This window comes from Macaca thibetana, chromosome 2, assembly GCF_024542745.1.
Source record: "Macaca thibetana thibetana isolate TM-01 chromosome 2, ASM2454274v1, whole genome shotgun sequence".
Lineage (NCBI taxonomy): Eukaryota > Metazoa > Chordata > Mammalia > Primates > Cercopithecidae > Macaca > Macaca thibetana.
In genome coordinates, this window is record NC_065579.1 from 138239798 (window position 1) to 138265359 (window position 25562).

Here is a 25562-nt window from a genome sequence, read left to right on the forward strand (position 1 = left end):
TAACATATTGCACTTTAAGACTAAGTGTACTATGTATTGTGCATTAGGACCAGATAATTTGTGTGTATCCTTAAACATTTCAGTAACACTCAGATCGTCAAGGGGCTCCCACTAGAAGAAGCACACCAGAACCAAGACCGACAAGGGGAAAAGCAAAATCAACTCACACGCCTCATCAGGGCATTAACTTGGAGACCAGAGGCAAAGACCCTGCCATTTAAATTATTTCTCTCATTTGTTCTACAGGAATGTGTGTAGCTCAATTCTTGTAGATTAAGCATATGAGTGATGGATTCCACCACAGGAGCTGCATAAGGAGTTGGAGCTTGATGGATGATAAGCTGGTGTTTCTGGAAGGACATGCCAGGGTTTGTATGTGATTGTCTAATGCAGCCAACAGTGAACACACTCAGAGAGCATCGGTCATCCTCCTTGGCAAACATGAATGGCAGGCTCTGGGGACAGCTGTGCTACGTCACACGATGGTACAGCCACAGCAATACCGCTCAGGATAGTCCACCGCATACACCTGGTGGTCAGTGCCATAGATGTAGTAGACATAAGTCTTTCCTTGGTACCAGTAGTGAACTTCTGTGAGGGGGATCAACTCAATGGTCTGGCGCTAAGGAAACAAATAGCCAAGGAAAATGTCAGTGTTCTGTTCAAGTCACTCACCTGCTCAAGAACTTTCAGTAGCTCCCTACTATCTGTGGTATGAAGATCCTGCTCTGGAGTTGGCATTTGATATGGTTTGGCTCTGTGTCCCCACCCAAATCTCACCTTGAGTTATAATAATCCTCATGTGTCATGGGAAGACCCAATGGGAGGTAACTGAATCATGGGGGTGGGTTTTTCCCATACCATTCTCATGATAGTTAATAAGTCTCATGAGATCTGATGGTTTTATAAAAGGCAGTTCTCCTGCACATGGTCTCTTCTTGCCTTGCCTGCTGCCATGTAAGATGTGCCTGTGCCCTTCCTCCACCTCCCACCATGATTGTGAGGGCTCCCCAGCCATGTGGAACTGTGAGTCCACTAAACCTCTTTCCTGTACAGATTACCCAGTCTCAGTTATGTCTTTATTAGCAGCATGAGAACAGACTAACACAGCATTCTACAATCTGTTACAATATGCCTTCAATCTGCCTTTCTAGATGTATCTCCTACTGTGCTCCTTCACGCGCCCTAAGCTCTGGCCAAAACTAACTTCTCATCTTTAGCTACCATTTGATTCTAGGTTTCACCAAGTGGGGACAGGCATCCCCAGGGGAGTTCCAGGGTGTATGGAAAGTCACCAGCCAAGTAGGACAACTTCCAGAAACATTAATTTTTAGATGGAGTGCTGGGGGACAGTGGAGGAAAAAGTCAGTTTAAACATGTGTATATTAAAACAACCACAGAGGTATTAGTAAGTGGTTTATAACATTTCAATCAAATTTTAAGATAAAACATTGACCCTGAAGACATTTGAAAGTTTAGTGGGCTGTGCCAGGCTATTTTCAGGATGGAGACCTCATTCCCTCCCACAGGGTGGTGCTAAGTCGCTCATTCTCTGGCCCCTTCTCTGAGCAGTTACTCAATAACTTTTTGCAATGATGAGGCCCTAAATGGAAACAGCAGCCTAATGTTGGGAGCAAATATTAGGCTCCCCTCTGCACTGGCTTCTGGTGCTCTTTTGTTATTGGCAACTACACTACATAGTTGAGATAGGAATGTTGCTTCTAATCATTTAAGCCAAGCTTTCTTGTGGACTTACTGTGGGCCAAGCTCTGTGCAAAAAGCCCTAAGTTCTTCTGCCCAAGCTGCTCTCCTGTCCCAGACTCAGATTTGGGGACCCAAACCCAGGGAGAGGTGGCATGATTGGCCTGGGGTCAGGCCCTCTTTACTTGCAGGGAATTCTTCCTGTTGGGAAAAGAGCTTCAAGTCCTCTTGCTGTAGTTGATGGCTTGAAGACCCTAGGGAAGAGGCAAACCAGGCCTGGTGGCGGCCTGAGGCTGAAGCCATCTGGCTGCTTCAACTTCTCTCTCCATTTTAGAAAAACTGCCCTGGCCATCCCTGGAGATCTGGGCAGTGGGGGTGTATTTTGAGAGGTAGGCCCCCGTTCTGTCATAAGAGAGGCCAAGGGCAGCACGACATTGCAGAAGGAAGAGGGGAATCAGAATCAGGGCACGAAATTTCCACACAGCTTTCCGTGTGATTTTGTGCTCCAGTTCTCTAGGCCTCAGCTTCCTCATCTGTGAAATGGGAATAAAAACTCTCATTTCACAGAGTTGTTGAGACAACCGAATAAGACCCCGGTGATTGAGTTTTCTTCATATGCCAGAAACTGGAATCCAAATGATAATTTTGGAAATAAAAGGTGGGAGATGCCTCTTGAAATTTCAGTGCAAAGGACCCCAAATAGGGACTAAAGGGCACAAGGAGATGGGAGTCAATGTCAGTGCTCAGAAGGCCTGGACACTGAAGTCAGGACTACTCTTGTTCCCAGAATTTTCTATTAAGATCCAATGGTGAGCATGGCAATACCACTACCCCCCCACCAACAACCTCCACGACCCCCCTGCCTCCATCTGCTTCTGGCTCAAAAAGTCTCCATGTTTGAGGCCACAATTTGCTCAAGACATCAATTGCCATCAAGTGGTCATGATGTAATTGGCTGTTTTTCTGTTTGTGCAGCTCAGCCCCCACAATAAGCAGATTCCAGGTCTCAGAGTCACGGCCATGGCCAGGAGATGTAATTTAGCCACCTATGCCCTCATGGTTGGATTTCTGCTCTAACTTCTCCATCTTGAGTAAAATATTAGCATGAATCTTTGTCTACAGCTCTAGAACCAAAGGCAAAATCAGAAAAAAGATTCAGAAAAGTGACCGCCACTCCCATTATACTCCTTTTTAAAGAAAACTGTGTATTTGCCCCCTGGTTTGCCCTTCCTGGCTCCAGGATTTGTTTACAATGGCTTGTATTGGCAGGGGCAGGGCCTCAGGAGACCCGAGTTCTAGTCCTGGACCTACCACCAACATACTGTGTGACTTGGGACAGGTAACTTCCCCTCCTTGGGCCTCAGTTTCCCCAGCTATCAAAATATTGAAAAACTAGAAGGTTTCATCTAAAAATCTGGACTTCAAACAGTCTGAAAACACTGGGTCTTGTGCCTACAGAAAGCTGAGCATTGACCGGCCCCTTTGAATGAGGCTCTGTCACCACCTCCTTACTGCCTGGCCCTGGTAGGCATGTAAGTGTCTGAATTGCTTGATTTCTCAGTCCCCTTCCAGCTCCAAGATGGTCCGTATTCATTTAGATAAAATGCATCTTCTCTCTCCTACAAATCAGGGAGATGTGCAGAGAGAGAGAGAAGGGGAAATGCTCGTTGCAAAGGGACATTTTGAGCACAAGGTGCCAAACACATTAAGAGGGTTTTGCTGCAAAACCCTCTGATGTGCTTTAGTGTCTTTTTTCGCAGGTGAAGAGTGGCTTTGAAGGAGGGGAGAAGTGGCTGGCCCAGGATCATGCTGGGATTCAGGAAATGCAGGATCTCAGCCCAGTCTGCAAGGCTCCCGTCCTGGCTGCTGAGTCCCACTTCATGCACCTCCAGCAAAAGCATGTTACCAGGCCAAACTCCCACCTTAGGGCGCCCTGGCAGGCTGCAGCAACAGCAGAAGGGGCCGCTCAGGGCTGCTCCTGGGGATGTAGCAGCCACCACTGCCACCTTGTGGCTGTCAGGATACAGCAGCCAAAACCCCAGAGGCTGGGAGAAGACAGGGCTGGGGTTTGGGAAGTGCCAGGGCCTCAGAGGCAAGCCAGACCTGTGACCTTCAATCTCAAGCTTTTCCTTCCCCTATCTGAACACCAGGGAGTCAGAATCAAAATCTCATGACACCACATTCGTGCTTGAAACCCTGCCATCGCTTCCGGGAATAAAAATGCAAACTTCTCCCCTGGCCCAGGGTCCTGCCATCGCTTCCGGGAATAAAAATGCAAACTTCTCCCCTGGCCCAGGGTCTTTCCCGCCTCTGTGTCTTGCATGCCCTGCTCTATGCCCTGGGGCCTTAGGTCAGGCCCTAGCCCTTCCCAGGCTCCTCCCCCGGGACCTCCCTCACTTCCACATCCTCATCCTTCTGCTCTGACGTTCTCAGGAAAGAGGGCTCAGCAGCCCAGGAAGAGACGTCAGAGCCAGATGGCCCCTCACCCCCGGCTCACCTGCTGCAGGACACGGGCACGGGAGGCCAAGGCAGCGCTGTGCTCTGCAATGCCCCTCTGGGAGGCCAGCGAGATGTCCCGCAGGGGGAAGTCCACGATGGGGTACACCTGGGGGAGAGAGCGAGATGCGGACCACCTGGCTGCCGCACCTGGAGCTTTGGAAGTCAATGGGGCTGAGCAGAGCCAGAGCCAGAGCCACAGAAGAGGGCCGAGAGAAGGCCCCATATGGTGGTCTCAGGAATTTCAAAAACAGGAAAACAGGGGCCTGCAGTCAGAGAGAGAACCCTATCACCTGCAGCCCACTCGATCCCCCAGCTGTGTGCCTCCTGTGTGCCGGGCATCGTGCTAGGTGTAGGGCAAGGCAGTGACCACAGCAGGTGTGGTCCCCATCAGTGTGGACTCGTGGGGTCTGTACATGTGTAGCAGAAAAGGAACTCAGATTCATTTCTCATTTAAACATTCAAACGGCCCACTAAGGGTCAGGCACTCTCTGTGAGCTGTGGATACAAAATGAACCACAAATAAGCCCAGGTGCTTGCACTCAACCTACAGAAAGTCCAGGCACTGGGGCATCTCCTCGGTGCCCAAAGCCCCCACATCCCCTTCTGCCAGGCTTGAAAGCCTTCCACATATTAAGGGCAAGCATAGCCCTCCCTTGGGGCTCCCTGTTCTGCCCCTCATTGTGGAACCATGGCCCCTCCCTCCACCCTCCTTCTAAGTGTCCACCTGGGCCCAGTGCTGCTGTGGACGCTGAGGGTGAGACAGCAGTCAGAGCTCAGCACCAGGCAGGGCCAGCTCACAGAGCTGCCAGCAGCCATTGACGCCTAGGGATGGGCCCCAGTCTGAGCTGAGCACAGGGGGAGGCCTCTAACTCAAATGGAACAGCGGGGTACAGGGCTTCTGGTGGGGGGACGCCTGAGGTGAGCCTTTAAAAAGCCAAATTACTGGAACAAAGAAAGGGGCTGACATCCCTCCGTATGGTCTGAGGACCCCACTCCGAAGTCCCATTGAAGCCAATCTCGCTGCCAAGGCCAACAGCAAGAGTGAGAAAACCTTTTCTGCTAAGAACCAAATAGTAAATATTTCAGGCTTTCAGACCCTGTAGTCTGTCATTACCCAGCTCTGCCTCGCCATCAGGAAAGCGGCCATAGACAACCTGTCCACAAATGGGTGGGACTGTGTTCTAATAAAGCTTTATTGGCAAAAGCAGGCAGTGGGCTGGGTGTACCAACCCCTGGCCCACAGGACCCCCTCCTCTGGCTGAAGGCACCTCTCGCTTCTGAGCTCCTAGCTCTGCCCTGCTCACTGCCCTCTGCCATTCCTCAAGGCCTCTGCCCCACTGTCCCCTCGCTCCCACACCACAAGGTCCACTCCCCAACTGCCCTGCGTCCAGGTCTGTGCCCAAGGTCACTTCCACTGAGAGGCCTTTCCCACCTCCAGCTGGAACGACACTGCCACCCCTCCCTGCCCCTTACCCTGCCTGAGTGTTTCTCAGTGCCCCTTCACCATCTGACATTGCTATAAAAGTGTCCATCATAGTCCCCTCACCAGACTGTAAGCTCCATGAGGGCAGGGTCGTTGTTTTATTTGCCGTGGTCTACCCAGGGCCTAGAATAGTGCCTGATAGAGGAGAAGGGTTTCAAGGTTTGTGGAAGGAAGCAGGGGATGAGGGAGGAAGGAAAAGAGTGGGAAAGAAGGGAGGAGGGAGGGAAAGAGAGAAAGAGGGTAGGAGGAATGAAGAATGGCAGATGGTGGGGGGAGGGGAGGTGGGAAGGACAGAGGATTAAGTATGTAAGAGAAAAAAGAAAACTGACAGCCCCCAGGCTCCCCATAGCCTCATCCATGTCTGGGGAACTCTGCTCTTACCCAACCTGTCCTTCCAGGGAATGCAGCCTGCACACACAGCCAGCAGCTCCAGGCCCACGAGAGCGGAGGAGGAACCCAGCTTCCTTTGTTCCCATCCACAATGCCCTCTTACCACCGAGTTTTCATCCTTAAAGAGATTTTCTCCTTTGGCTTTAGCAAGGAGCTCCCTGGGGCAGTTGAGCCGATGTTCAGACACAAACTCAAACAGGCTGTTCTTCCTGGAGGGAAGGAGGATGAGGAATGAAAGCACACAGTGTGGCAGGTTAAGAGCACGGCCTTTGCAATCAGACAGACCTGGGGTTGAGGGCTTGAATTGCTACTGGAGGGACCTTGCAAGAGTTCTGTAGCCTCTCTGAGCCTCAGTCTCCTCGTCTGTAAAATGAAGCTAGTAAGGATAGTGACAGTTCAGCTCCATTACCTCATTTCATCTTTGCCTGCAAAGCACTTAGCAAGGTGCCTGACACAGGAGAAACCTTAATGCGTGGAAGCCCTGGCTGACTTAGGGATATAGCAGGATGCTACGGCTCTCTTCCTACAGGAAGGGCTCAGTTGTCGAGTGGCTGCCGCACTAGAAAGTGGTGATGGCAGAATTTGAACTCAGGTCTGTCTGTTCTAAAGCCAGTCGGCATCCCACAACCCCACACTTCCTCTTTCCAGGAAATTCTCCCCCTTCTAAGTCCTGGCAGGTTCTTGCACTGTGAAAGCCCCAACCAAGCAGTTTCTCTGCAGAAACCAGTCCAGGGTTCAGTCCCTCAGCCACCCCCGCGTGCCACAGCATTGAGACACTGCCACATACCACATGATGACCAGCTGGATGAAGTGCAACAGCTTCTTCTCCCCCTTGCAGGTGGCGCAGGTCTTGTTCCCTCTCCCTGAGCAGGTGCTGCATCTGAGAAGGGCACAGAGTCGGTACCCCCAGATCAACTGCAGGTCCTGGTGGCTTCCAGAGGCTCCCACCCGCACCTCCTTCCTCCTGAAGGTAGACTGTGGTGGGCTTGCATTGTCTGTACCTGCCCACCGCCTAGTCCTCCTTCTGCTGGCAGTACCCCAATATCCCTGTGGGGACCACCCTTCCCCCACCCAGCTCACATGGCTCTAGGGCCTACCCAACCCCTTCTGTGACCAGCTTGGGACCAGGGACTGGCCAATCATATTATTCCATGTCCCTGGTCTCAGTGGCTGATACAAAGATGAGCACATGACCCAGGCGAGTGCAATGAGATCTGCCCCAGGATGTTTGTCAGGACTATCGGGGAAGGGACATCTTTTCTCCTGGGATTAGTAAGCTTGGAGCTACTGGTGGTCTCCTCTGCCACTACAAGGAACACCCTGCCTGAGAATGAAGCCCACACAAAGGAAAGCAAAGTGAGAGGTGGAGAGAGATTCCTGGTGGTGTTGTTTAAGCACCTGGATCCAGCTGAGCCTGAAGCCATCCCTGAAATATACTCCGGTCTTCACTCTTACCTAGGCCTATAAATTTACTTTTTGCCAAAACCAATTTGAATTGGATTCCTTTCACTTGCAAATGAAAGAAAAATAAGCATCTTTTTCCCAAAGACCGTCTCTACCAACCACAGTGGAAGGTGCACCAAAGCTTCTCCAACCGGCTTGTCAGAAGGATGGCCTGGGCTTTGGTGAGGCAAAAGTATCATTAACCAACCCAACCTTGAGTATTTTCACTCCTCATGGTTTCCTGTTTCCCTTAAAAATTTATAAATACATTAAAGGATAGGATTTACAAAATGCAATGGCCCAGTGTTTGCAAAGCTGTGAGCAGTGATGAAGCTTTGTTGATTGTTTAGTCAATCAACCAAATTTCCTTGACTTCTCCTCCATTCAGACCACAAAATGAGTTATAAATAGGGGCTTGCCCAGGACCTGATCCTCAGAGAGTTAAAAATCTGGCCTTTCGGGTGGTTTTTGATATTCACTTCCCCACCCATTGGCGGGAGAGGTCTCCTTGCCTGGTAACCCCGTCCCTGTCTTTCCTCCCTGCAGTGCCTCTTTCTTCTCATCCTTTCCACACATATATTGCGTGACAAGTTCCAGCCTTGTCCAGAAATGCCAGGCCTTGAGAAAAGCTCACCTACTCTTCAAATAACCACAGAGCACCTACTATGTGCAAAGCTCTGGGGACACAGCAGTGACGAGACAGACGGGTGCCTGTTTGCCTTTCAGATGGGCAGGCAATGAAAAGCCAGAAAGCCAGAAAGCACGAGCACCGTGGTGCTGGGAGACGCTCCTACCTCCGCCTGCCGGACCCCGCGCAGAGCTGACACCTCCGGGACTGCTTGGCTTTGCGCTTGGCTCCGCAGCAGGACGGACACCGCACCTGCGGACACACCACTGCCTCAGCCCCCGCCGGCCTCCCAGGAAGCAGGGCCAAGGGCATCCCAAGACCTGGATCAAATCCCAGCCTGGTGACCTTCCTCCCCCTGGGCCTCAGCCCCTTCATCTGCAAAATGGTACAGGGTAGACATGAGGTATCTTTGGATCCTTCCAGTTGCAGCTTTCAAAGACTCCACTCCCTAAGATCCCTGTTTCTTCTGAGACATCAGCCTCTCCTGCCTCTTCTCTGATCCCCACAAGCCCCGAGACTGGACCCCGACTAAGTGTTGGGAGGAAGCTGGGACAGAGGCACTGGTCAGGGGCCTGGCACTAGAGACAGGAGGCTCCTTTTGAGAAATGGCCCCAGAAAAGGCCTAGGCTGCGCTCCCACAGTTGGCTCATGTGGGCTCCAGATACATTCCAGGGAAAGCCTGAGGGAGGTGGGAGGGGAGGAAGGGACAGAGAAGACAACAGGGAGGGAGCCTGGGAAAGCCACTTGAGGCAGGTGGCAGAAGTGAGGACTCGGGAGGAGAGAGAAAGGCCAGGCGAAGGCCATTACTGGGACCCACAGGCAGTGCGGGAGTGAGCAGGGGATGCAAACCCAGTAGGCGAGGGTGAAAGGTCTGGTGGAGAAGACAGTTCAGGGTAGGCAGTGTCAGAACATGGCCAAAGGGTGAGGCTCAAATCAGGACAACATGTAACATGAGGAGTTTGGTTAATAGGCCTGAAGCTTTCTGAAAAGACAAGTAATGCCATGACTAATGCCACTGAGGGGCCTGTGCTGGGTTAAATTGTGGCCCTTCCAAGTTCAAGTTTACGGGAATCCCAGAGTGGGACCTCATTTAGAGACAGCCTTCGCAAATGCATTTAGTTAAGATGAGGTCGTATGACCAGGTAGGGCCTAAATCCGATGATGTGTTCTTATTAGAAGCCCATGTGAAGACAAAAAGCCATGCAGGGAGAAGGCTGGGTGACAAGGGAGGTGGGGAATGAAGTGGCACAGTCACAAGCCAAGGAACACCAATGACAGCCCGCAGCTGCCAGAAGCCAGGGGAGAGGAAGGGGATGGCTTCCCTCTCAGTGCCTCCTGAAGAACCAGCCCAGCCCAAACCTTGATTTTGGACTTCTGGCTTCCAGAACTTTGAGATAATAAGTGTCTGGTTTTTTTGTTTGTTTGTTTATTTTGTTTGTTTGTTTGTTTGTTTGTTTGTTTTTGAGACAGTCTTGCTCTGTCACCCAGGCTGGAGTGCAGTGGCACAATCTTGGCTCACTGCAAGCGCCGCCTCCTGGGTTCACGCCATTCTCCTGCCTCAGCCTCCCGAGTAGCTGGGACTGCAAGTGTCCGCCACCACACCCAGCTAGTTTTTAATATATACTTTTTTAGTAGAGATGGGGTTTCACCGTGTTAGCCAGGAAGGTCTCGATCTCCTGACCTCGTGATCTGCCGGCCTTGGCCTCCCAAAGTGCTGGGATTGCAGGCATGAGCCACCGTGCCCAGCCGTGTCTGTTGTTTTAAGCCTCCCATTGGTGGTCATGGCTTATAGCAGCCAAAGGAAACTAACTCAAGTGTCCTGTTTACTTTGTCTCTCCAAGCCTTCCAAACTTCACCTGCTCAGCACCCACCACCCTGTTCGACAAGTGGAGTTGCTTGTTGGTTTCCCTGACTAACAGGGACTCCCTGAGAAGAAGAACCCCAGGCCTTGGTCCTCTTACAGGACCTAGAGGCCAGAGCCAAGCAGGTATTCATTGTATGTTGGTAGATGGATAAGAAAAGAAGAGAAAAATTAAAATCGAACTGTCAAAGTGAAAGTGTCATTAGAGACCACCCAATCCCACTTTTTCGTTTTATAGATGGGAAAATGGAGGCCCAGAAAGGGAGGAAGATTTGCCTGAGATGACACAGTTGCTGCAGGGAGCCCCAGGCCACCAGCCCAGCCCTCTGTCCCCAGGATCCCCCACCACCACACCCTCACTGACTCACCAATGGTTCACAGATGACTCACCGTGCCCGCCCCATGGCAGCCGCTGCACTTGTACCGCCCACGCCCGTGGCATTTGTGGCATTCCTGAAAGTGCAATGCTCTCTTGGGATCTAGTTTCCCAAGGGCCACTTCTCCCACACCCATGACATCACCATCTAAACCGGAGGTGCAGCGGCTCAGGACCAGTATAAGAAGATGGCGCAGGAAAGAAATGGCCGTTCCCATTTGACTACAATTCCAGAAGACTTGACTGCATCAAGAGATCATGTCACCATTTCCTCTGAGCCCCAGCCCAGTCTGGATGCCAACAAGCAGAGATGTGTTCTGGGAGCCCCACATCCTAACTCACACTCTACAGTTTCCTACCGGGCTGAACCACAAAGGCTGATGGTATTTGCCCATAAGGTAGCTAATGTGGTCTTTGGGAACAGAAGTCACTGAAAAATGGACAGGATTTTTGTGAAAGGCAAAGAGCTAGCTAATAGTATTTAATCACTAATTTAAAATAGCCTTGCCACCCTTGAGAAAGGATTAGAACACTTTCTTGACCTCTCAAAATCCTCTTTGTCTTAGAACTCTATAAAAACTCATAGAGCAAAATTGCACCCTTAAATCCAGTCCGAAAGTGTAAAACAGGCAGCAATCGGAAGAGAACACAATATGAGCTATCTCATTCATGTTTTTGTAATCCACTAGGCTTCTCTCCCTTCACGCCATGATTATAGGTCCATAAAGCAGGATGGAAGTCAGATTCTGTTTCCTAACTGACTCTCATGGAAAATCCCAGCAGAGTTTTAAGTTTTTGTTTCATATAAATTTCATTCAGCACTCCAGCTGTTTAAGCTAAAATACATTTTAAAAAAAATGAAAACCACACTCAACCGATCCAGGAATATCACTGCTCACTAAAGCTGGTGACAATTCGTAAATCGGATGATCTGTTTGCTGCCTGAACACTCCCAGATTTGCTTGGAATTTTATTTGGGACTACATTCCATACACCAGGTTTTATTACATTATGTTTATTTATAACCAAGAAATGAAGCCCCAGCCTGAATTTTGGGTTTCCCTTCAAAGGATGAGTTTGAGGAAACATGCAGTGCCTGGAAAGCCTCTCAGGGAGAAGGGCAAGTACTCCAGTAATCGTGTTACCTTGACCAGTGATGAGTGAGGGACCTGGAACTTCCTGATGTCTTCCTGAAACATCGGGGGAACCTGAACCTTGATATCCCAGAGCCTGGGGGAGGCGCCTCTTTGCGGCCCATCCACAGAGTGGTCTGATGCAGAAAGGGGTCATTGTAAGAATGACAAAGGGCGGCAGGGATAAACTTTCATTTATCCAGCAAACAGCACGGAGCCTTCACTTGGTACCAGACATGAGTCTAGATCGGGGCTACAGGGATGGGTAGTCAAAGTCCCCCTTGGAGGCAGTGATTACGCAATCAAGATTTAGAGAGAGACAGATCTGGGTTTGACTCCTGGCTCTTTTATGTCCTAGCTGCTTGACTTTAGAGAAGTTTCTTACCCTCTCTGAGCTTCCATTCTCTCATCTCTAAAATGGGGATCGTCATGGCACCTACCATACAAGATGGTAGTGAAAATTAAATGGAAGAATGTATATAAAATTCTTAGCACCAGGGCTGGCACATCCTGAGGGGCTGACAAACAAGAACTGTCATCATTATCATCACTGTCCCCTTCACCATCCCATCCTCTTCCTCTTGCCCTGTTCATGGAGACAGACAGCACCATCACAATAAGATGTGATAGGATATGATGCATGCTTTGGACAAGAGTTTCACAAAGGGCTCTGAAAACTCAGAGGACTGGCCCATTCTGCTGGGAGGGGAGCAGCAGGAGGAGAAATCCTGAAAAGCTTCTTAAAAGAAGTGACACATGAGCTGAGTCTTGAAGAATTGACCTGAGTCTTGAAGAATGGACTGGTAGAGAAAACAGGTAGGACATAGGTCTTCCCAAATAGAGAAACTTAGGCTTCCAGTGGGGGCTCAGCAGAAGGTAGATGGCAAGGGGAATGGGGAGCACAGGGGCTTAGGGGCTTAGGAGGAATTAGGGGTGGCATGAGAGGGTAGGCGAATGTTTAAACACACATGATGCTTTACAGCCTGGCCCCATGTGGCAGCACCAGACTGCAGCAAAAGCAAACATTTGGCTTTTTCAGGACCTCCTGCCTCCTGGGCAGGAAGCGTTTACTAAGATCAGCACTGCAAAGTCTCTGAGATGAAAGTCCACCCTCTCATTTTGCAGAGAATAAGGAAGCCAAGGCTCCAAGCAGAAGACCATCTTATTTAAGATGAGTGCCTGAGTCAAGTCCTGATATTTTCCACCAGCACCCTGACTTATTTGCCCCCAGTTAAACTAATTTCAGACAATTCACTTACTAGTAAAGGGTTGAAATGTCCACTCGCTTATCCTGGATTCACTAAAGGTCTCTAGTCGATACTAAAAGGAAAAAAAAGCATGTTCACATTCGTGCCCCTTATGAAGGCAGAGCATTATGCAAAAAGAGGAAGCTCTTTCCCTGCCAGGGCTCAGTGGGGAAACTGAGAGATCCACACACAACACCCTCGGCTGCTGGAACTGACTGACAACAGCGATTTCTATTCCACGTGCCCCCAGATGTCTGCCGGGAAGTCAGCCAACCCCAGGAAATCTCCCCTGACAGGCTCAAACTGGAGCTAATTCAGTTCCCCATGAATTTATACAAAGATTCTATGAGACAAGCTTCAAAGTAGTAGCTGTCTTTGGTAGACGGAGGCCCCTGGAATCTACGGCTTTGAGATTTCCCTTGTGGAGGAATTTATCTGCCTGCTATCAAAATCTTCCTTCTTGATCTTCATCCACAGAGTGACAGAATGGAAAGAGGTCTTGGACATCCTTTGCCCTCTCCTTTTACATGTGAGTAAATGAGGGCTCAGAGAGATTAGCTGATTTCCTCGAGGTCACACAGCCACACAATGGCCACTTCTTCCAGATTCCTGCTCTAACCACTGCCTCCAAGGCTCATCTGATTTCTGCGCAATTATGTGCTCCTCAGAGGACGGCTGGATCAGCAACACTGGAAAATGTGAACGTAAAAGCTGCCCGTCTGCTCTGTCAATAGAGGAGACAGAAGTGCCTGCCAGAGGTAGGACTTCCCTGCAGCAATGAATAAATAATTTCTCGGCACAGTCATGATTTGGGGGAGGCAGAGGGAGCTGAAGTCTAGTGGCGGGTAGATGAACGTTTCTCAGCCCATCCCTTGTAGAAGTATGGAGCGAGGACATAGGCTTTGAGGCTACCAAATCTGAGTTTGAATCTCACCTCTGTCACTTCTAGCTGCATCTTCTTGGGAAAATCACTTAGGCTCTTTAAATTTCCAATTTCTCATCTGTAAACCAGTGACAGTGATGCTACTGTATAGGGCAGCCATGAGGATTTGACAAGGCGTGTGCGTAGCATGCGCTCTATGATGCCTGGCATGTTCAAGCTTGTCAGTGGTGTGTGCTGACACCTGTCCTTTTTTCTTTTCTTTTTTTTTTTTTGAGTTGGAATTTCATTCTTGTTGCCCAGTCTGGAGTGCAATGGCACCATCTCAGCTCACTGCAACCTCCGCCTTCCTGTTTCAAGCAATTCCCCTACCTCAGCCTCCTAAGTACCTGGAACTACAGGCATGCACCATCACGCCCAGCTAATTTTTGTATTTTTAGTAGAGATGAGTTTTCACCATGTTAGTCAGGCTGTTCTCAAACTCCTGACCTCAGGTGACCCACCTACCTCAGCCTCCCAAAGTGCTGGGATTACAGGTGTGAGCCACTGCACCCGGCCTGACACTTGTTCTTTTTATTATTACTCACAGCCACAGACAAGTCAAGTTGCAGATGGGATTCAACATCACCACCATTCACATTCACACACACTGCCCCCAGGACTCCTTTCCCCTGGCTGCTACATCACACAAATAGCCCACCACTGTCCCAAAGTCCCCAGCCCACCAGCCCCTTGGCCAAGGCCCCCTACCAGCTCTGGCCTCTTACCCTGCAGAGGGTCTGCTGATTCAGCTCCCGGATGACGAGGTCTCCAGCCACTGTGCTGCTGTAGCAGCATTTAGAGTTCACGAAGCTGAGGAGGGCTTCCCGGGCCACCTCCTCTGTCATCACAGGGACTCTGCAGGGGACCAGACAGAGAGGCAGGGACTTCTGGGAAGGGCCTGTGGGCTCATGCAGGCCAGCCAGACTCCTCAATGTGCAGGTGAGAAACTGAGGCCACAGTAGTGGTAAAATGTAAATCCTCAAACCCCATCCCTGGAGGATCTAGTGCAGTAGGTCTGGGGTGCAGAGGGTCCCCTCCAGGGATCCTGATGCACTGCCAAGGCTGAGATCCTCAAGGAAGGCTCCTGTGCGGCAAGAGTGACATAGGAAATGCACGCAGTCACACAGCACAATCTGAAACTCACCTGTGTTCCAGGAATGAGGACCAGGACCTTTGCTCCTGGGGCCTCCCCAAAGCCTCCAAAGGCGGGAAAAATGTCTGTCCTCCTGGAGAAGGGAAGAGTCAGGGGCTGGACAGCCCAGGCCAAAGGAACAAACACTTATGTGATGGAAGAAGGAAAGACTGATTGAATGTGAGAAAGAACAGATAAAGAAAAAGTGATGCATTTAATACATCTAATGCAAAAAGAATGGGGACTCCAAGACCAGCACCATCTAGGTCTTAGAGGGACCTGTCATGGCCATGGACTGTTCATAGACAGAAAGCCTATGCCCCGTTGCTTCCTATTTCCACTTACCCATGATGAGGCGCTTCCCAGGGTCCCCGAAGGGAAAGGGGAGCTATCTCAGCACCACCTTTTTCCAGAGACATTCCCCCAACCAGCATGAGCCCTAGGAAGAAACCCAAAGAACCAAGCCCCCTTGGACTTACTGCCTGCTTGAAGAAGCCAGTCATAGCTGGGCAGTCTCTCCAGGAGCTCTGTGGGGGGTGCCAGAGGACTCTCAGCCTCAAAACTGAGGTCTACCACACCTGCAGAAAGACAAGCATGCCTGAGCCTTGGGTAGGGAGGGGAAGGCTGATCAGGGTTTCACAGGAAGCTGAAAAATGAGGGTGGGTGCATTATCAAAAGCCTCACAGTTTAAGCCAGACTCACTCTGGCATCCTTGGGACACAGAATACATCTGCAGGGCAGGTGGTGGTAGCAGCAGTAATAATACTGATGAGAAACATCAAGAATGCCAGCTCCTATTTGCTGGGTACCTACTCTGTGAATATGCATTATTGCATTCATGAGTCTGTAATTCATTGTGGTGAATTACAGATGGCTATGTATTCTTTGATGCTTCCCTTCCATTGAACCTAGGAAGATATGTGACTGCCTCAACTAAGAGAATACAGTGGAAGCATTAAAAGACGGCAGCTTCTTCTGCCTCATGGAACATTTGTCTTGGAACCCTGAGCTTTAAGTCAGGCTATTATGCTGGAGGGACCATGAGGAGACCCTAAGACTACATGGAAGGAGATCCAGTTGAGTTCAGCCTTCCAGTCATCCCCGCCAAACCAGCAAAGCCATCCTGGACCCCCCAAGCCATATCAGCCACCTGCTGAATGCCACTGGATGACCCTAATCAACACCACGTGGAGCAAAAGAATCTCCTGGCTGAGCCCTACCCCAATTCCTGACCCAGAAAATAATGAGATATAATAATATTGTTGTTGTTTTAAGGCACTGAGATGTGGGGTTATTTGTTATGCAGCTTCCTCCAGTGGACAATCTTTGCTCTGAGATTCCAGGCAGACCTGACCAAGACTTTCTTGGAGCCACATGGAGTCGGAGACTCCTCCTGCTTAGTCTCCTTCCTTCCCTCTCTCCCTTCATAGATGTCAGACTTGCATTACAGTCTGAAGATATTCCCTCCTCTTTTCTCTTCACAGGTATCTTCAAGAAACCCCTTGCACATCTAATGCCATCTTGGTGTCTGTTTCATGGGTGACCCAAACTGATACACTAATGCCTTCCCCCATTCTACCAATGAGGAAACTGAGGCTCAGAAAGGTTGTGACTTGCCCAAGGTCATACAACCAGCAAGTGGTGGGTGGAGCTGGATTCAAACCTAGACTCGTCTGACTCCAAAGTTCATGTTCTTTCCAAGTACAGACAGTCCACAACTTAGGATGTTTGGACTTAATTGATTTTTCTTCTTTATGATGGTGCAAAAGCCATACGCATTCATTTTAAACCAAACATCAAATTTTGAATTTGGGTCTTTTCCTAGGCTAGCAATAGACAATATGATACACTCTTGTGATGCCAGGCAGTGGCAGTGAACCACAGCTCCCACTTCACCACTGCCTTGTATATTAAATGCCTTCTTGACTCTTCTGATATTTTCAATTTATGATGGGTTTATTGGGACATAACCTCACTGTAGGTTGAGTAGTATCTGTACTTTTCATGAGGCAAAACTATGAAAAAATCGTTCACTATATATCTGTTTTCAAAACCTCATCCTAGCCTATTAGGTGTGACATAGATACATAGACAGGTGTGGCCCTGAGATACCAAGGAGGAAAGCATAATATAGAAACTGGCCCCTGAAGCACTGGATGCTTCATGAAACACCTTCCCACACCTGTTGCCTCATCCCACACTCCCACCTGGGGGTGTGGAAGGCAGCACTTCTGACCCCACTTGACATGAGGCACATGAGGCTCAGAGAGATTACTCCAGTAATCCTAGGTCACACAGCTGTGGAGTTAGAGCAGGACAGAGGTCCCGGAGGCCTCTGGACCAAGAGGTCTAGTTCCAGCCCACTGGGCCACCCCTTAAAACTGTTCCTATAACCCCTCACACTGGGGGACAAGAATCCCTTGGCTCTGTCTAGCAGCCAAGTCAGTCACAGGAGTTGACTTCAAACGGTGCCTGTGAAATGGTCATAGAAGGGGACACTGTCTCAGTCACTGAAGCAAACCCGGGTCAGACTTCCAGCTGAACTGCCCCATCTCCTAGAGCCTTTTTTTTTTTTTTTTTTTTTTTTTTGGTGGGAGGAACCTATTTAAAGCCTGTAGCTCTCTCCCTTCACAAAAGTAAAAATAATATGCCCTGTCCTTTCAAGTTGAATAAAAACAAAGACCAGACAATAGCAGGTTTTGTTTTAAATGAAACCAACCTAGGCTGATCTGGAAGTGTAGCTGTCAGCAATTGAGGAAGGAGGAAATCTTGAAAAACATGGCTGAGAATGATATAGGGAGTGAAGTGTCATTAAGACAAATGAACACTCCCTTTTGCCACCTTCCAAATTAGGAATGCCCCTGTCCTCTGAGAATAAGAACTATTATCTTCATCTCTAAGGTTTTTTCTCCCTGCAGAAAACCCACAAAGGAAAGTGGATAGAAGAAGGTTCGTGATGTAGAGAGTACCTTTCTAAGCAGGAAAACCCATCTTTGTAAGCAAATGGTTCTGCCAGGAAACAGGGGAGAGATCTGAGATAGATGTGGCTAGGATGCAAAGTGACATCATCCCAAAGCTTCAAACTGATGCCTGCCAATGTGCGTTGAAATCTCCAGTGTGACAGTTCATCTGGAATTAATATTAATATCTTGATTCTCAATATTGCTTTGCTTCTAATTAGTTTAGTAGCATTTGAAGCTATGTTAGCCACCAGGGACCCAAGGGTTAGCAACAGTTATCTATAAAGAGCCATGTGGTAAATATTTTAGACTTTGCAGGCTGTACAATCTCTGTCTCAGTTACTCAAGTTGGCTGTTGTAGTGTGAAGCAGCCATAGTCAATACACAATTGAATAAGTGAGTGTGGCTTCGTTCCAAGAAAACTTTGTAAAAATAGGTGGTGGGTCCGATTCGGCCCTCTGAGTCATGTTTAGCCCATCCCTGACTTAGACACTCACCTGTGTGTCTGCTTAGACATTCTCCTGGGAATGGGCTTGAGGGGATCAGAAAGGTAGAGGCTGAAACCTGAGCCTTTCTGGGGCAAAGGCCCATGCATGTTCACTGTAGTTTCTGTCAGCTCCATTATGAGAATTAAAGATCAAGTTCAGGGCTGGACTGTAGCCCTGAAATATATGGCCCAAGCAGTGGAGGAAGGAGGGGATGCCCTTAGGACGAATGAACTCCCCGTCTCTACCACCTCCCAAATTGAGGATATCCTTGTCCTCTGACAATAAGAAATACTATCTGCATCGCTAAGGTTTTCTCCTGCTGGCAGAAAATCTACAAGGAAGGTAAATAGAAAAAAGTTTCATAGATGTAGAGTGCCTTTGCAATTAGGAAAACACATCTTTTTGAGCCAATGGTCCTGCCACATTTTGACCGGAGTCAGAAACCCAGAGGCAGCATGGTTAGAAATATGGGTTCTGACATGTCACCTTGGGCCCAGGCTCTCCACATGATGTGACACCATGTAAGCCACACATCCCTGTAGAATTCAACTCCCTCCTTGCAAAACAGAGCAGATGATATTAATACCCAAGCAATGAGACAATGTGTGCATAGTACTTCGTCCTGTGCCTGGCCTATAACAAAATCCAGTCACCGCCTTGAACCAGAGGAGGGTGGGTCTTCGTCTTTCTTTGTGCTCGTTTAAACCAGGAGACAACAGTGAAAGTATCAAGCATAGAAAGACTGTCACAGCCCTGTCCCCTGGGGATGGCCCCCCACCCACCCAGAAGTCTTGGGTCTGCTGGGGCATCAATATTCCTCTTGACAAGAAGACAGGGAAATACCATGCAGCTGCAACGTCCTGCTGGAAACCAAACAAAAGGAGCAGGAAGAGGGGAAGAATGAGAGGTGGGAAACTCAGACTCCATTCCTCAACCAGGAGCCACCCTGACCTCTCGGGGCAGCTACAGTTCGTCAGAGCTAAATTAATCTCGCCATTCTGTTATGTACAAAAATAAAGGACTCCAGACTGAACTAAGGAGGATGTGTCATTTCCCGTACAGATCTTGACGGGCTCAGCAGGGAATGTGGACGTCACGGGGCATTGTATGACACCCAGCATGGGACACTCAGAAGGGGCTACCAGCCACATTGCTGTTCCCATGGTGTTGCAGCTGAGTTTCAGGCAGTTGTCCAGCTGGGCCACCCCGCCCTAACACACACATTGTGTCCCGTGGCTTCCAAAGAGACAATGTAGGCATGATCTCCTTTGTGTTTCATGATAACCAGTTTTCCCTATTTCAGAGAATGAAATGAGGCTCAAAGATGTGGTTTGGGGCAACTTGCTCACACACGCATGGCAGAGATAGAAATTGCACTTAGAGCTCAGATCCTGTCTCCAAGCCCAGTGACCCCTTCACTTAGCTGAACCCCCTTTGGCTCCATGCAAACAGCATCAACTGAATGCTGAGAAGACTTTGCAAAGAGGGTCGCCAAGGTAGTGTTTCAGCTCACCAGTCACAAGATATTTTTCTTTTGTATAGAAAGGAATTTTCCTTGTGGAGAAAGGCATTATTAATGGGTAACCCCTTTAACTTTCTCTTTTTAAAAATGTCAGTCCTTTGACTTCAGATGAGAAAGGAAATCAATGTCCTTTGCCCCTAATTCCACATTAATCATCTTAAAAGCACTGAAGTGTGCCCAAAGGGCTTCCCATCACCATCTTACTTGAGTTTGTTTCATACATTGTCTCCTTTGACAAGTGCGAGGGCCCCTTTTGGACAGGGGTCCCTCTCTCGTATAAGAAAAGAATAGCATTCAGCACTCAAACAAAGAGTGGGAATACAACAGGCACACGTAAGTGTTAGGGGAACAACAAACCTACCACAGTGGGCATATTGTTGATATACACAAATGCCTCATTATTTGAATTATACTTGAGATGATGCCAAAAAGATTCAGGTGGTCAAACTCAGACACACAAAGTAGAGTGACGGTTGACAGGGGAGAAGGGAAGAAGGAATTATTTAATAGAGACAGAATTTCAGATTTACAAGGTGAAAGGAGTTCCAGAGAAGGATGCTGGTCCTGGCTGCACAACAATGTGAATGAACAGTACTACTGAAATGTGCACTTAAAAATGGCTAAGATGGTAAATTTTATGTCATGTATATTTTATCACAAATAAAAACAACTTGAGAAAGAGAGAGGTGATCATAAGAGAAAGAAAAGAAAGAAGTTCTGTTTTGCCATAAAGAACAAATAATTGGCCACACTAGTTAAAAGACTTTCTAGCAAGACCAGAAAACCTGATCACATCGTTCCCTCACCTAATCCCTGCAGTGACTCACTATTACCCACAGCTAAATCCAAGCTCCTGAATTTGGCAGGTAATATCCCTACCTTAGATGGCCTTTACCCCCAAGAGAGGAAGGAAGGATTCTCATCTGCCCTCATGCCAGGGAAAAGCCTCCTACGGGTGCAGACCAGGGTGAGAGAAAGTAAGGCAGCTAACTGTGGAAGGAGGCAACAGTAGGGAAGAAGAACAGAGAGAAAATAGGAAGGAGAGAGACAAGGAGGGCAGAAAGAAAGAAGGAAGGAGAAAGGCAAGCCTGCTGGAGAGAGAAGCATGAGTACTTGGTTTGAGAGCCATTGAAAAAATATTTGGAGGAACAAATGTTCACCATGTGGTGAGACCAACATCAAGAGAAATGGGTGAAGAGTTGGGAGAAGTTTCGCTTTAAGTTGTGAAGGCTGCCTGGGTTGCCAAGCAAGAATGCAGCAAATATTGCAATTTTTGTTTTCAATTATTTAAGATTGTTATTTGTCAATATTTTTCAATTATTTGGAATGTGAAATTAATGCTTCTTAGAAAGTGTTGTGATGCCAAAACAGGGCCACACAGGGGCTGGGCTTTCCAGAGGTGTCCTGTGGCTTCATGATACAGACATTTGTACTCACCCTCACACACCCTGTGCCATTTCCCCAACCCTGGCTGGGGCTGGTCCTGCCCATGGCATCCCTGGGCACCCCCTCCAGCCTGACTTAGCTTAGACCTCACCGTCTCCAAAGGTGTCTGAGTGCAGCTCCCTGTCCTGTGTCCCTTAGCACTCCATTTCACTTCTCCACTGTTGTTTTGCCAAATGACTTTTTAAGAATCCTTTGAAAATGTCCATCTGGGGTCTGTGTCCCCCACCAGACTTGGAGTACCCCAAAGGTAGATCAATGTTTTATTCATCCTCATTTTCCCAGCAATGAGCATGGCACAAAATACCTAACCCACTATGCAGTCTCTGGGGAGGAAAAATCACTCAATTTTTTAGGGCCTTGATTTCCTTTCCCTAAAAGTAGGGCTGAAGGGAGTAGGGTCACTGAGAGGAGCAAATGAGACAATGCATGAGAGGGGACTCTGGAAATTGATTCAGGAGAGCCCTGGGGATCCTGCCTAAGCTGTAACAATTTCATTAAAGCATTTTATTTCTTACTCCTCCCCAAAGTAGATGCTGTATCTTCCCATTAGGGGCTACCAGAACCACTATCCCCCTCCAGAAGTGTGCAGCCTGTGGGAAAGACCAGATGGGCCCCTAGAGGCCAGGGCTGACCTAGCCAGGAAGGCTGCATTCTGGTGGCCCCATCCAGGGCACGTGTGAAAAACACAGAGATCTCGCGTCAGTCGCCACTGCTAATGGCAGCTTGGTCCTTGCCAAGAAGTCCAGCACCCTTTCTGACCGAGATACATGGAGAGACTGAAAGCTAGTCTTGGTACTGAAAGCTTGCCATCCCTAGTCGTGGAGGGCAGCGGCATTCTAATGAGCAAGCTTTCTGGGAGCAGAGTTGGCCAGGGTACCAGGGGAGAGTCCCAGCTCCTCAGCACTGGGTCAGGGGTGGTGATGGCAATGTGACCTCAGACCAGGGCTCTCACTCATGAACTCAACCCTGCCCCCGTCCACAGGGACTCATGCCCAGGAGTAAAAAGGTACAACCCACGTCTTATAGTCCTAGACCAGAAAAGCTGCCTCCTAGAATTACCAGGGGCTGCATTTATAGACCATCTTACTTGAAGAGGCTCTTGCTCACCATTTCTAGAAGAGGTTTCAGTCTGCAATCAAAGAAATAAGTTCCATCATAAGAGATATGGTATATAGAATAAAGGAGGGGTTCTTTTCTCTTCTGCTCTGTACTAAGATGCTACACTTAAAGAAAAGAGTGATTACATCTGGGACTGTTGAAGAAACAGGATCTGGTTAGGCTAGAAAAGAAAAGACTTACAGGGCTCTTATTTTAAACAGGGAGCAGACATTCTGAGTAGACTTGGGGCCTGGAATCAAGACCAAAAAGTAGAAGCTCCAGGTAGAGAGATAGCAAATCACTGTAAGAAAGAACTTTGGATAGTCTTGGCTATAAAAATTGGACCAGCCCATCACTGGAAGTGTGCCAGCCAAAGTGGGAGATGCTGCCCTAGTCAGGGATGCTGTCACAGGCAGTCAGCACCTGAGGGTGATGATCAAAGGCCTCTTTGAGGAGACCTGCACGTGGGTGCCACATCCCAGAATGTTTCTATCCATGCACTTTGGTCCCAAAACATATCACTGGAGGAAGGTTTCCTCCCTCTGAAGTCGCTCACATTATAGACCTGAACAGTGAGGGGACAACACTTTAGTGCCTGCAAAGTTAACTCGATTGGATAAAATCACCTCTCCTCTAAACAGGCACATTTGAATTACGTAAGGCCTGTAGCGGGCTCCCTTTCTGACACTTGGGGTAAAAAAAATCTACCTAGTTTCTGATTTCATTAACTTAACTTTTTCTAAAAGCTTCCCTGGGTGCCCCCATACCTTGCAGTATACCCCAAGTGCTCACCTGAGTTCCATCACATCTGAGACCAGCACTCAGCATGACCCTATGAAAGACTCAGGGTTCCTAGACTTGTAATGGGGCCAAAGACTTCACCTTTCTCTCACCTTGCTCACCAAAAGGCATGAGGTCAAAACAGGAACTTCACAGGAGATAGTATTTCCCATTAATAGCAGTTTACTTTTAAAGTTCTGGGGACCCAATCGTTTCCTAGAGTCAATATTGACTCCATGTCTACTCTGGGCACTCACTTTGTAGCCAATGAATCTTTGATCAATCCTGCAAGATGACACCATCCCTTTAAAAAAATTATGGGAAATGAAGTTCAGAGAGGCTAAGTGACTTGAGCAAAGTCACCCAGAACTAGGAGGCAGAGCATAGGTTTGAGTCCATATCTGACCTAGTCCATTGCTACTATGAGAAACTCTAATCATAAATGGAAAGACTGCTAATAAACAGTGTTTTGAAGAAAAAAGATTGCATTAGAATGTTATTTGAAGCTTATTAGAATAAGAGTATGGATACACAATTTCCAATATATTAGAGGTCAGATTAAGTCCTCCTCCAGTACATGCTAAAATATCTCCAGGCAGTCTTCAACTTCAATATGAAAAAAGATTCCAACAAAACTTAAATTGAGCTCTCTAAGTTTAGTATAGGTTAATTTCATATTCTACTTCAGGTCTAAAACTTCAAGCTTTAAGATACCAACATTAAAGACAAGAAAGAGTGTTATGCCTGCAAAGCAGCTCTGATGTCATCAAGTCTGGTGACTATGAAAGTATGTTAGTGTCATGGGTCTCTCTGGATTCAAACAAAAGCTATAGACCTCTCTCTACGTTCCCCACAAAGCATGTTCAGAAAACACTTTGCCCACACCCTCGTGGGCAAAGATTAGATTAGATTGAGACCTCCTAAACCAATCTCGTTTTATAGATGAGAAAATTGCAGCTCAGAGAGATTAAGTGATTTGCCCAAGATCACACAGCCAATTCAGAGCAGAGTCAGGACTTGAACCCCCGCACCCCCCCCCCCAACACCACCCCTACTGCACTGTCTGTTTCAAATTCGGAATCAAAAAATTCCTTTTTTAAAACATAGCATGTTTCTTCCTGAAATATCACTTCCTTCTTCATGTTTTAAATAGCCCTGAGAATCCATTGTATTTCTGTCCTGGTAGTGACAGGATGGGGTCACCTGGGCTATGTTTCATAAGCGATAATGAACGAGCCAGCTGTTTGCCAGAGAAAGATCATGAGTGAAGACTTTTCCCAACCTTTCTGTAGAGTTAACCTCATCTAAGAACTGAATCCAATTGTGACTGAAATAAGAATCCTGAAAATCTCACTTACATTTGGCTGGGAGCAGGAGATACTGTCAACTAGAGAAAAAAAAAGGAAAAAGAATATAAGGTTTGCACAGTGTCACTGTGATAGAGAGAAAAGTTCTCAATTTCGTCTTTCACCTTCCTTCTCCATTGTCCAAAGGCACATAACAGAAGAAGAGATTGCAAGCTACAGGTAGGTTTTACATATGAGAAGAAGGAAGAAAGGGGTGCTCTCGGCAACCCAGATGCAGACCCAGGACTGCATTTAGGGCAGATGGAAGAGTTCACACAGTGCTAGCTACAGAGCTTATTAGAAAAAACTATAGATACACAACTTCCAACATATTAGAGGTCAGATTAGGTCCTCCTCAAATGCAGGCTAAAATATCTCCACACAGTCTTCCATGCCATCTTCGAGGCTCTACTTACTGTCATCTTCACTCAGATCCCTGTCCATGGTCCAGACGTCCTGCCAGAGAGATGTCTGCCCTTCTAGTGTGCTTGGACCGATGTGCTCTGATGGACCACCCTCAGGCCCCTCCCAGAACAGCAGGCCCATTGTTACCAGTTTGAATACAACAAAAGGAAACATCTATACCATTCATCATAGCAGCTGCTCGGCACCCAATCCACCGGGTTCTGGGAGCTCCTCTTCCACAAGAGCCTTCTACTGTCCAAGCTCTTGTGGATGCTACTAGTTACTCATGTCCTCACTGCATGCCTTTGAGAGGGGCACTGGTATCATGCCCATTTTTCTGAGCAGGATGATAGATTCACACCCTCATCAGTCTGACTCTCCAGTCAGAGTGCCTGACCACTGAGCTACATCGCCCAGCTGTAGGAGGCAGAGTCCTAAGTATTGTAGGGGGCATGCAGAAAAAAGGTCATAACCACAAGGAGAGTACCTCCCCAAGGGGGATATTATATACAGATACTCAGGCTGGGCAGGGCCTCTGAGGTCTTGAGCAGCACCAGCCTCATCTCCCTGGGGAAGAAACAAAGCTGGGATTGTGAGGCCACACTGCAAAGCCACACGGCACCTCATGGGCAGAGCTGGTTCCCAACCCGGCTACGTGGGCCACTACTGTTCGCCACACCAGCCTTGCCCACTGTGAAACAT

The 25562-nt window shown here is 48.3% G+C and overlaps 1 protein-coding gene across 1 annotated transcript; it reads right to left on the minus strand.

Annotated features, from left to right (window-relative positions):
* Positions 1-208: 208 nt before the first annotated feature.
* Positions 209-25365, minus strand: SSUH2 (ssu-2 homolog). The gene is made up of 12 exons (XM_050778594.1): positions 24872-25365; positions 15295-15393; positions 14828-14909; positions 14409-14538; positions 12774-12834; positions 11527-11651; positions 10396-10458; positions 8311-8396; positions 6861-6953; positions 6177-6282; positions 4199-4306; positions 209-622 (listed from the first exon to the last, which is right to left on the minus strand). Exons 1-12 carry the CDS (start codon positions 25032-25034, stop codon positions 476-478), a joined length of 1263 nt encoding a protein of 420 aa, XP_050634551.1. The 5' UTR covers positions 25035-25365; the 3' UTR covers positions 209-475.
* Between the last annotated feature and the right edge of the window lie 197 nt (positions 25366-25562).